The 13,149-nt window shown below is 37.1% G+C and overlaps 1 protein-coding gene across 2 annotated transcripts in view; it reads left to right on the forward strand.

The window, feature by feature from the left end:
- Atl1 (atlastin GTPase 1) overlaps positions 1 to 13,149 on the forward strand; it is a 76,689-nt gene that overhangs the window by 38,033 nt on the left and 25,507 nt on the right. For both annotated transcript variants that reach the window (XM_042677835.1, XM_042677836.1), the window contains exons 4-7: positions 1,018 to 1,152; positions 1,602 to 1,706; positions 4,953 to 5,003; positions 7,743 to 7,799. In XM_042677835.1, the coding sequence (XP_042533769.1) occupies positions 1,018 to 1,152; positions 1,602 to 1,706; positions 4,953 to 5,003; positions 7,743 to 7,799 (348 nt within the window). The remainder of the gene's footprint in view (positions 1 to 1,017; positions 1,153 to 1,601; positions 1,707 to 4,952; positions 5,004 to 7,742; positions 7,800 to 13,149) is intronic.

The raw sequence follows: 13,149 nt of genomic DNA on the forward strand, positions 1-13,149 counted from the left end.
AATTTTATAGTTGAGGATTTTCTAATGAGGTCTTTCAAAAAATAATGATGTATTCTCTGTAACAGATACTGGAAATTAGTATGACTACTATTAACCAAGGCCACAATTATGTAATTACTAAATCTAAGGGATACTTTTTATGTCTGGTTTGACCTGATTGTCAATACAATTGTCAATTTCTTCTATTCTCATCTCCTTTAGTTTCTCAAGTCCCATTTGTATGTGCCCCTCTATTCCTCTCCACTGTTGTGACCCTGGGTTAGGTACGCCTTTGTCCTTCTTAGCTATCATTTCTCTTCCTTCATGCTTTCTAGAAATATCTTTCTTTTCAAGACTGTGACAATAATTTATCTCTACTTATCACTCACTCCCTATGCAGGATAACTGCCATAGGCACCTTACTAAGCTTTTTAAAGCCTGGCTGCCTGACTGGCTACCCTCAAACCTACAACTAAAGCGTTTGGATGTATCCTGATATAGCCTCCTGTATTTTCCTTCTCTTCTTCTTTCCCTCCCTTTTTAAATGTCTTCTCCAAATTTCCTCACCCAGAAAATTCCCAAATATTCTTCAATGAATAGTTCTTCTATGAAGTCTTACTTGATCAAGAGTTATTCTGTTTCTTATTATCTCAATTTATGCTTGCTAGTACAAATCTATCTCCTTGTTAGGATATTCAGGAATAATATCTTTTTTTATTGTCAAGGTGACGTACAGAGCGGTTTCGGTTACATAGTAAGATAATGAGTGCATTCTTGTCAACCTTGTTACCCCTTCCCTCAATTTAAGGATAATATCTTTTAATCTTTGTATTTCCACACTCATTATGAAATATAATAAATGTAATAAATGATTACTCCTTTGTGTTTTTAGAATGAATCAAATGACTATCAATATAGGTGCAATATGTACCTATAGTGCTTCGTTTTGACTAGAGTTAGAGATAAGAATTGTAAAGTATGAATAAAATCTTATTCACACATATTCAGTTCTATAGCATAGATTTTATTAATTTATAGGAATCAGTTGATTGGGTTGGAGATTACAATGAACCATTGACTGGATTTTCATGGAGAGGTGGATCTGAACGAGAGACCACAGGAATACAGATATGGAGTGAAGTCTTCCTTATCAATAAGCTTGATGGTAAAAAGGTATGACATTAACTTTTTCAATTGTGATTTAAAAGTGAAATTGAGTTTTCATTTGCATCAGCTACCTTGAAAATATTCTTTGAAGACTAGTTGTGGACATCTAACATTGGAACTTAAAAGGAGGGGAGCAGCCAACTGCATGAGCCCTGTTTACAATTCTTAGTGGTCACAGTAGGCAGCCATAAAGAAAATAGAATAGCAGATAGTAAGCAAACATTTGTACCCTTTGTAAAGACAATATTTTTTATATTGGATTACCAGTGAGAAATCATTATTGTAACCAACTGTTAATTAATATTTATATTTTCTGTGCCATTCATAGCATGATAAGGAATAACCTATTAAATATTCATTGATAATAGTTTTCTTTAGGTCTTATAGTGTTAATGTCATGGTAACCCAAATGCTCTGGATGTTCTGTGTAATATCAATAATGTACTTGCCTATAGGTTGCAGTGTTATTGATGGATACTCAGGGAACCTTTGATAGTCAATCAACTTTGAGAGATTCGGCCACAGTGTTTGCCCTTAGCACAATGATCAGCTCAATACAGGTATGGCACAAAATAAATGTTTCCAGGGATGTTTCTTTAAATTCGTGAACATATGGGTTTCTGCATATGTGCATGAGACAATAGGAATGATAAGATATATATTATTTGGCTTAATTAATGTAACTATTTTTTGTGTTGGTATAATAACAGAATTGGTTCTGTCATTGTAGTCTAATTACTGATCTATTTTCACATTGCTTTAGTCAGAAAAGGTTTTATTATTGCTATTTTTCCAGAATAAAGCCTACAATAAATTCAATAATATTGAGTCCTAGATGAAGATAAATATGTTAAGCTTAATGAAACAAGATTTACAAATACAAAATTTTACATATTCACTGGAAATGTTTCTCAATGTAAAAACGGTGTGCGTTCAGGTTATATTGTGCATGTGTCAGTCCTAGGGCTTGAACCCGTGGCACTGTCCCTGAGCTGCTTTTGCTCAAGGTTAGCACTCTTATCACCTGAACTGCAGCTCCATTTTTGGCCCTTTTTTTTGTTCTTTTTTTATTGTTATTATAAAGGTGATGTACAGAGGGGTTACAATTAGGTAAGTCAGGTCTATGAGTACATTTCTATTTGGACAATGTAAGCCCTTCCCACTTCTGGCTTTTTTGGTAGTTTAGGGGAGATAAGAATCTCATAGACTTTCCTACCCAGGCTGGCTTTGACCCATGATCCTCAGATCTCAGCCTCCTGAATAGCTAGGATTACAAGTGTGAGCTACCAGTGCCCAGTGTGTGTTCAGATTTTTAAAGAACTCTCACATTTAGTAAAGTAAATGTCACATAAATTTTTTATAAAGTACGGAAAGTAACGTTTTCCTTTATTTCCTCCTTTAAAGTACCATTTTTTGGGTTACTCTGAGCTTTTTACATTGTCCTTTAAGTCCCTGGAGATTTTTAGTATAAACATGGAATGAATGTAGAAAATATTTTTAAATACTGTTTTTTGCTATTTTCTGTTCACTAGAGAGAACTGGAAGAGGTGTCAGGGAATACACAGCACAGATCAGTTGAACAAACTAAATTGATCAACTGGCTTAAATGAGCAGGAAGGGCAAAAGAGTCATGATGAGCAAGTCAAAGCTGAGATACTGCGAATACCGAGAATGGAGCAGCCAGCTGGAAGCAGGGCACCATATGATTAGACAACAGCTGAGGGTCAATAGAAGGAGGAGAATAAACAAAAAAAAAATTTAAAGGATCTTAAAAATGAATCAAGATGCTATATAGAATGATGCTTTTTAACAACCTTCTTGAATGAATCTTTATAGACTTAATATCTATTTTCTTTATATTAGCAGTAAAACCCACTTACAAATACCAGTTAGAATAGATTATTTGTGCTTATAAATACTTACTATTAGCCGGGCGCTGGTGGCTCACGCCTGTAATCCTAGCTACTCAGGAGGCTGAGATCTGAGGATCGCGGTTCAAAGCCAGCCCGGGCAGGAGAGACCGTGAGACTCCTATCTCCAATAAACCACCAGAAAACCGGAAGTGGCGCTGTAGCTCAAGTGGTAGAGCGCTCGCCTTGAGCTGAAGAGCTGAAGGACAGCACCCAGGCCCAGAGTTCAAGCCCCACGGCAGACAAAATAAATAAATAAATAAATACTTACTATTTATATTTGATCTGAACACATTGAATCTTTTTCTTTTTCTTTTCTTTCTTTTTCTTTTCTTTTTCTTTGTTTTGCCAATCATAGTGCTTGAATTCAAGGCCTGGGTACTTTTGCTCAAAGCTAGCATTCTTTCATTTTGAGCCACAGTGCCCTTCTAGTTTTTAAGTGATTAATTGAGGATAAGAGTCTCACAGGGATTTTTTGCCCAGGCTGGTTTTGAACTGCAATTCTCAGCTCTCAGCCTACTGAGTAGCTAGAATTACAGGCATGAGCCACTGGCGCCCCAGTGACATTGAATCTTTTCAAAGAAAAAAATCTGCTTAGGAATGAATATTTTATTATTTAAGAAATTATTTTTATTTAATTTCCATGTGGTGTAGGACTTTGTATAAACCTAGATAAAATTATGAAGTGTGAAAATTCAGTAATTTTCAGAGCACAGTTTTCTATTTGGCTATGTTGGCACACTTCTGTAATCTCAGCTTCTCATGAGATTGAGGCAGGAGGATCACAAATTTGAGGGCAGCTTGGGCAACTTAGCAAGATCCTGTCTCGAAATTTAAAAAAAAAAATTAAGGCTAGAGATGTAGTTTAGTGGTATAGGGCTTGGCTCATATATGCAAGACCCTGTGTTTGATCCCCAGTGTTACAAAAACAAAATCAACAACCAAAGCAACAACCAGTTTTCCATATGGGTTGTTCAGATTTAGATTGGTGTAATTTTGGTAGGCTTGGAGCAGTGTTCATTTCACTAATTTTTTTAGAGGGGTGATACTGGGGTTTAAACTCAGAGCCTTCCCAAACTTCCTAGGCAGGCACTGAGCCTACTAACTAATTTTTTTGTGCTGATCCTGGGGCTTGAAGTCAGGGTATAGGTACTGACTCTGTTTATTTGTTTGTTTGTTTTTCTCAAGACTAATGTTCTAACTTCTTACTCCCCAGCTCTGTTTCTAGTTTTTTGGTGGTTAATTGGAGATAGTGTCATGGACTTTCCTGCATAGGCTGGCTTCCAACTGCAATGTCACATCTCAGCCTCCTTAGTAGCTAGGATTATAGGCATGAATCACTGGTGCCAAGTTTCTACTGAGTAATTTTTAAATTAGTTTTGTAAAATAAATTTAGTATCTGACTACAAATTAGGGCTCTGGCATTTCTGAAACTTTGTGATCATTGTACAATTATTATTTCTCAAGTTTTCTTTACTTGAGACACACGTCATTTTGTAAAGATATACATAAAAGAGATCATTTGTACAATAATTGATATTTATAAAAATAATGAGCCAGGAATCTGTGGCTCATGTCTGTAATCCTAGCTACTCAAAGGGCTGAGATCTGAGGATCACTGTTCAAAGCCAGATGAGGCAAGAAAGTCTGTAAGACTCTTATCTCCAATTAACTACCAGAAAACCAGAAATGGTGCTGTGGCTCAAGGTGGTAGGGCACTAGCCTTGAGCACAAAAGCTCAGGGACAGTGCCCAGGTCCTGAGTTTAAACCTTATGGTGGGCACCAAAACAAATAAATAAGTAAATAATAATAATAATGGTAATGGTAATGAATCACAAAGGAAGTGCTTAGGATGATGCTGAATATCACACTTTGACTTTTATTTCATCATCAAGGTATATAACTTATCCCAAAATGTCCAGGAGGATGATCTTCAGCACCTCCAGGTAATGATATGTGCACTATTTTGTATATCTGGAAGTTTTTTTAACATAAGCAGGAGAAATTTGGGGAAATTTTAGAAATATAATCAAATTAGTATTATCCTGTTTTCAGGCTTCTTGTTTAAGTCTCATATAGACATAGTCTTTCTAATGCAGGTTTTATGTTCCTTTGTTTCTGCTTGCTACCAGTCGTGTGTGTGTATGTGTGTGTGTGTGTGTGTGTGTGTGTGTGTGTGTGTGTGTGTGTGTGTGTGTGTGTGTGTGTTTGTAGTACATGATAAATCAAAGTAGAAAAGAAATGCCCACCAAAATGATGCTGAAGTCTTTAAGTCTTTCTTAAACTTAACTAACTTAAGGGTTACCATGGTATCTGTAACATGTAGATTTCCCTTCCCCCCATGGACCACTTTATAACTAAGAACTATCAACTCATTATCTTGCCCATGTAATTGTAACCCCTCTGTACAGTATGTTCACAATAAAAAATAAAAATTAAAAAAAAGAACTATCAGAGGCTACCTGATGATATCTCCCAAGAATTCTGTATTAGATCTGAAAGAGCCTTCAGTGTCACCTAATTTGTTCCTCATATTTTGTAAATGAGAAAAAAAGATGAAAGAAATAAATGACTTACAAAAGCTCATATAATTAATTAATGGGAGAGTAGGTATTCAGATGAGGTCATCTGACTGGTCTTGGTGCTCTTTCCACTCTCCAAGCAGAATTTGGGTCTCAAGTAAGTAAAGTTAGATGTTTCCTAGAGATAGTTCTTATTCTTGGGTAAATCATAAAGCTGTTGTTTCTCTGATAGGTCCCCTGTTTGTTTTATAGAAAATTTTACTTTCAATATTATTTTAACAATCAGAGCCAAGTAACAAAATGTGAAAAATGTAAATTACCAAAGATGATAGTGTACAGTAATGTATGATATTAGGAATATGTTTTGAAGTCTATATCCTGCATTACTACCAAATATGTTTCTGGTACATCATACTGACTATTATGACAAATAGGAAATACACTAAATAATTGTTTTTTCCCATAGTAAGAGTAATTCTTTGAGCATGTGTCATAATCTAGCAAACTACTATCTAAATTAATGGCATGGCATTATTCAATGCCAGTTCAGGAATTTCTACAAAAGGACTCATTTTGGACTTTGATATTGAATAATCAATCTTTTTTAAAGGTTATCTTCCTACACATAATAATCCAGCCTTTCTCAGATGTGATTGTAAATTCAAATTTTGTTCGCATGTGATTCTAATGAAGGTGTCTAATCACTAGAGTGGCTGTCTTTTAGACATATCCCGAACTTTTTACTTCATCACTAATCAGGTGCTGAGCAATTTGTCTTTTGCTTTCTAGACTCCCAGTGCTCCCCTAGGAAAGGTGGTGTAGTGCTCTAGGTGCTATTCTAAAGGAAATAGAACAATAGGACTCTTACATGCCAGCATTGTTCCCCAGCTCTAAGAAGCCATGTGGCTTGTCAGTCTTCTACATGAAGTAGCATTTCCTATGTTTTTGAAGGAAACTACATTCAGTAAGTCTAGATAAATTCTGATCAGAGACTCCTTCACAGTACCTCCTCAGGCCTGTGTTCTCCAAAATTTTATATTTCTAGTAACACAACACTCATGGTGTATCATGATTTTAATTGGAAACAAAAAAAAAAAAGTTAGTATATTTGATTCTCCATTTTACAAGCCAAATGACAAGTGCTTTTGTAGTAATCCAGACTATTGGGCTTTTAAAGTGTTCATAGGCCACAACTTTGTAAATATACCTTCCAAGAAGTTATGCTTTCTAGTATTATGCAAGTTGTACTTTGAAAGGTCATTTAAAATGTTTCCTTCTTCCCTACCAAAACATTGTCCTACATTCTAGATTTAAAAAGTACTCATTTTTGGGCTGGACATATGGCTTAGTGGTAGAATGCTTGCCTAACATGCCTGAAGCCCTTCGTTTGATTCCTCAGTACCACACAAACAGAAAAAGCTGGATGTACTGCTGTGGCTCTCAAGTGGTACAATGCTAACCTTGAGCAAAAGAAACTCACGAATAGTGCCCAGGCCCTTAGTTGAAGCCCAGGACTGGCAAAAAAAAAAAAAAAAAAAAAAGGTACTCATTTTAGGGTGTAGGCCATAACTTAGTGATAGGTCATATACAAAGAAAGTATTCATTTAAACATTATATATATGTTCTTACTGTCCTTAATTTTAAAATAATTACTATAAAACCAGGCACAGGTGGCTCATGCCTGTAATCCTAGCTACTCGGGAGGCTGAGATCTGAGGATCACAGTTCAAAGCCAGCCCAGGAAAAAGTCTGTGAGACTCTTGCCTCCAATTACTCACTAGAAAATTGGAAGTGGCACCACGGCTCAAAGTGGTAGAACACTAGCCTTGAGTGAAAAAAGCTCAAGGACAGTGCCCAGACCTTGAGTTCAAACCCCATAACTGACAAAAAATTACTGTAACTCTGAATTATCTATCTGATACGAATTTCCTGGGCTATTTTAATTTTAATAATGTAGTATTCTGTTACAACTAGGGGAAAATGAATGGAATAAAGCTGAGAAGTAAAACTTTACAAATACTAAAGCTTCTTTCTCCTTTCCTCCTACCTTTTTTTTCTCCCCACTCCTGTGTGTGTGTGTGTGTGTGTGTGTGTGTGTGTGTGTGTGTGTGTGTGTGTGTGTGTGTGTGTGTGTGTGTGTGTGTGTGTGATTTTTCCTTCCAGCTTTTCACCGAATATGGCAGGCTGGCAATGGAAGAAACATTTCTGAAGCCATTTCAGGTGAGTGAGGGTAAATTTTTATTATATGTTTGTTTGTTTTTTCCCTGAAGGCTATAACCAAGATATTAATTAAAGTCATGTTTTTTTATTTCATTCAAGAAGATTTTAATGTCTTTCTAATGTAATTTGATGAGGAAACAAATTAGAAATGGAGAAATAAAAAGATATTAGATATTCTAGTTCCTGTAAGAGTATCAGCTTTTCTTCCATGAACTTAACTCTAGAGATGTTATAGGAGTCAGAAAAAAATTGATGAGTTTGTCAAACATGAAAGCTAAAGACAAAGAAGACTCCTACTACACAAAAATTGGTTGCAAACCAACAAAAGCTGAGCACCAGAGAGGATATAGGGATGTGGTTGAAGGCAACCCATTTTTAAAAAATATGTTAGCCTCTTCCATTGCCACAAAATCTAACAACAACAAGCTTAGCCCTGCTGGGTCAGCAAGCAACACCAGAGCAGCATTTGAGCTTGAACTGAGTGTTGTTGGGCCCTTTTATGCTTGCTTGTAATCCTATCCTTGGCACACCAAGGACAAAGTTATAACTACAAAAAAAGATATATATATATATACATATATATGTAGTTATATAGTTATATATGTATATTTATATAATTATATACATATATGTATATAATCGTACATATATATAACTGCTTTTTTTCTTTTTTTTTGTCGGTCGTGGGGCTTGAACTCTGGGCCTGGGCGCTGTCCCTCAGCTCTTCAGCTCAAAGCTAGCGCTCTAGCACTTGAGCTACAGCACCACTTCAAGTTTTCTGGTGGTTTATTGGAGATAAGAGTCTTATGGACTTTCCGGCCCGGGCTGGCTTTGAACCGAGATCCTCAGATCTCAGCCTCCTGAGTAGCTAGGATTACAGGCGTGAGCCACTGGCGCCCGGCTATAACTGCTTTTAAAAGCCCTTGAAAGCAGTACCTGAAAGAGGTACAGATTGACACACCACTGTTTGAAAAAGCTTTGCTAATTCTCTGTTGTTTACATGTTGTTATCAAGTGACAAACACAGTTTTTGAGGGTCAGGAATCTGGAGCTTTGGGTTTTGAATCTTGTGTGCTTTGGGCTCTGAATCTTTCCTGATGTTCAGGGGCAAGTTCTCTGAAGGCTTAAATGAGGACCTGTTTCTAATGGGTCCTTTTAACTCTGTACCACATTGGACCTTCCACAGGATGTTCTTTTCAGAGCAAGTCATCCAGTTATGAGAGACTGACCAGGAGAAAAGTCTCAAACCTTAGAAGTGACATATCTTCAGTTCTGCCATATTTTATCAGTCAGTCATGTAAACTAACTCTGATATAGTGTGGAAGGGCTCTAAACAAGCGTGTGAACACCAGAAGGCAGGGAGTTTGGGGGCCTTCTTATTTAACGGGCTACTATACACACATTATTATTAAAGAAATGAAGATGGATGTCTTATACCTTCAATAATTCAAGATTAGGCAATGTGCATTAACTTCCTTATTGGCAATAAGAAACCTCCACAGAATCTTGGCACTGATGGCTCAAGCCTGTAATCCTAGCTACTCAAGAAGCTGAGATCTGAGAATAGTTCAAACCTAGCCTGGGCAGCAGACTGTGAGATTGTTATCTCCAGTAAACCTATTAAAAAGCCAAAAGTAAAAAGATGTGATTCAAGTGCTAGAGTGCTAGCTTTAAGCAAAGAAGCTCAAGGACAGTGACCAAGCCCTGAGATCACACCTAAGAACAGGTACCAAAAAGCAAAACAACCAGCTGGGCACTGGTAGCTCACGCCTGTAATCCTAGCTACTCAGGAGGCTGGGATCTGATGATCACGGTTCAAAGCCAACCTGGGCAGGAAACTCTGTGAGACTCTTATCTCCAGTAAACCACTAGAAAACCAGAAGTGGTGCTATGGCTCAAGCGGTAGAGTGCTTGCCTTGAGCTGAAGAGCGCCAGCGCCCAAGCCCAGAGTTCAAGCCCCATGACTGACAAAAAACAAAAAAAAAAACCCCAAAACAAAAACACCCACCTCCACAGAAAATTAAAAATTTGTGTGGATTCCTAAGAATTTTGTAAAAAAAAAAAAATAAAAATGATTGTGATCTGAGGGAAAATAGGGGCCCAGGAAAGGAAAAACAATAAACAGGTAGTTTGGGTATATTAAGTGAAGTAGGCTTCAAGAAAATAGTATTATTTGAGATAAATGACTATTAACAATATAAGAATGAATTTTGAACAGCTGTATTGATGAATATGTATAAAACATAAATACACATTGCCATCTATTAAATACCAATTTCTAAGTAGTAGCAGGAAACTGGATGCAAGGTAGATGGTGGCTACTAGAAAATAGATATGTAAAATATGGTGAAAAAATACTCTGGAAAGGCAGTGAACCAAAAGTACATGGAGTACTATGAACATAGTGCAAAAATCCATACTGAATGAAGCAGAAGTATGAAATATATAGCTCAATACTATTTGTGATTATTTAAAGTCCTCTACATAATGAGCGTAGAGTAACATATTAGAGTGGCTGTGGCTAGGAGAGGACAGATGAAGCATGAAGAGTGGAGACCTTAGAAACATGATAAGGTAAGGCAAGAAAGATTCCTTTTCCTAGAGAGATGATGGTGTGTGGTGCAAAAAGGATCATAAATTTCTCCCATGTGCCCCAGGGAAGGGGGCAAGGGTGGCAGTGAGGTAGAATTAAGCAAGTCCTGGTTTACAATCTGCTATATGGTTCATAATACTTTGTTATCTTTCTTTTTAAAATTATTTCACAGGCCAATAGTTGGAGTGGTGTATTGCAGCTGAGCTACTGCTTTGATTTTTCTTGTAACCTGTTACTCCCAGGACTAGTGGCATATGTAGACTGAGAAGTCCATTGAAATTCTAGAAGTAACTTCCTTACCAGCAGGGGTCACTACTTCTTACACATTGACCACCCAGATCAAAAGCCTAACTAGTGCTCTTGAAAAAATAGTTAACATAGATAAATGATAGAAAGATACTACCTTTGGTTTAAAAAAAAATCTTATATCTTAAAAACTAATAATAGAAAAAATTTAAATGATATGCTTTTCTTTTCTTTTAACAGTTACCACTTATATTCCTTTCTCTGGGAAGATAAGAATATTCTTTTGGATAAAATTATGAAGAAATTTTAAACAGTGCTTGGGAAAGCAGAGGCTGAGATCTGAAGATCACAGTTCAGAACCAGCCTAGACAGGAAAATCTGTGAGACTCTTGTCTCCAATTAACTACCAAAAATCCAGAAATACTGCTGTGGCTCAAAGTGGTAGAGCCCTAGCCTTGAGCACAAAAGTTCAGGGACAGTGCCCAAGTCCCAAATTTAAACCCCGGACCAACACAAATAATAATAATAATAATAATGGCTGGGAAGGTGGCTCAGTGGTAGAGTGCTTGCCTTGCATGCATGAGGCCCTGGGTTGGATTTCTCAGCACCACATAAGCAAAAAAGCCAGAAATGGCGCTGTGGCTCCAGTGGTAGAGCGCTAGCCTTGAGCTGAAGAGCTGAGGGACAGTGCCCAGGCCCAGAGTTCAGGCCCCATGAATGACTGGCGGAAAAAAAAAAAAAAAAGTCATGCTACATCTTACTTCCTAAATCTACTTCCTTTCTTGGTATCAACGAACCTGAAGATTTCTTCAAGTTTTTGTTTTGTTTGACAGTTGAGGGGCTTGAACTCTGGGCCTGGGTGCTGTCCCTGAGCTCTTTAGCTCAAGAGGAGCACTCTACCACTTGAGCCACAGAACCACTTCCAGTTTTCTGGTGCTTAACTAGAGATAAGAGTCTCATGGACTTTCCTGCCCAAGCTGGCCTTGAAGTATGATCCTTAGATCTCAGCCTCCTGAGTAGCTAGGATTACAGGTGTGAATCACAGCACAAGGCATAATTGTTCTTTGAAAGCCCTTATAAAATAGCTCTAAATAATGTGGCATGTTATGAAGTATAATATATTTGAAGGTATAATACAGAGTTCTCTGGGAATCGTTACTTCTTTTCTTACTTGTTTTGCTCATTATGAGCACTGGAATCTTAAGTATAATAATCCAGAACAAGATCCTTCATCTACATATCTACTCTGTGAAATAGGTTGTTGATGTTAGCTGAACCTTAGGATTTCAACAGGCTTGAGGAAAGTGTATGCAACAACTAAGCAAATTTTATGAGGATTCTTAATAATAATTTCTAGTGTGATCTAAGAACCTCTGAAACTATCTTGTCAGGCATAATAGATTTATTTCTGTTTTGATCTGCTTTGAGTTTTTCCTCCTTGGTTATTTGGAGTCTCATAAACCATACCTGGCCCCACATTGCTCTAACTGGATAATCGCATCCTGAGTTCCAGATCCTTCTTAATAATTGTGGGTATTATTTAGATTGTCAGATGTTATTTGAAGTTTAAATACAACATCTTTATCAACTGCAAGCAAGGATGTCTTCCTCTAACACTCCATCATAAGTTATCTGTGACCCAGGAGAGGCTCATTTTTCATTTGTATGGTCTTGGGTTCTTGTCACTTAAGTCCCCTTGGGTCTGCAGGCTGGGCTATGGTGGTGGAAGTGATTTTTACTCTATCATGTAATAGCAAAAAGTTTATTATTGGGTCCCAGCTGGAGTATAGACTCTAAGATGTTATACCATTAAATGCTCCCATGAGCTATACTAGCAGCCATTTCATATCATTCTGCAGGCCACAGAGAAATAGAAACATTCTCCAACTTATTAAAATATTATAGTCTAAGATTCACTGAAGTCAATGATTTAAACAGCAACTTGATTCTCAGTGCATTGTTATATAAACTTAAAGAGTAGCTACAGTATTCCTGAACCCTAAGTCCTTTAAGCCAGAGTTCTGAATATATCCAATAATTCTTGGACCTCTCTGAGCCTGGAGCCCTGAGATAGATGCAACTGCTGGCAGAACTTAGATTGTTTGACTAACAAAATAAAGAGTTGAAGTTGTTTGCAATCTGTGGCCTTCATGATAAATGCAGAGCAAGGTTTTTAAAACATCCACTCTAGCATCATTTGAGAGCCATACAACAGTTCTACAAAATCAGAACAAAGGATCTTAAGTCTTCAGTTCATCTTGGAATAACATCAGACTCATTGAACCATTGCACACACCCTTGGGTGAAGGCATCGGTAGCAGTGGTGGTTCTGCTAGCAGAGATTAATTTCTCTGTAGAGATGGTTAGAAAGTTAAGGTTTGCCTGTAATAGGGAAATAAGTATAAGTAGAAACAACAAAAAAATTCCCTGCACACAAACTTGACTTCTTTTTCTTGGTAGCCTAATTTCTTTCTTGAACATGTATTTACAGTTATTCTCTTTCTTCTCCTCC

The sequence above is a fragment of the Dipodomys spectabilis genome, unplaced genomic scaffold, assembly GCF_019054845.1.
Source record: "Dipodomys spectabilis isolate Male_0828 unplaced genomic scaffold, ASM1905484v1 ptg000042l, whole genome shotgun sequence".
In the NCBI taxonomy this organism is placed as follows: domain Eukaryota; kingdom Metazoa; phylum Chordata; class Mammalia; order Rodentia; family Heteromyidae; genus Dipodomys; species Dipodomys spectabilis.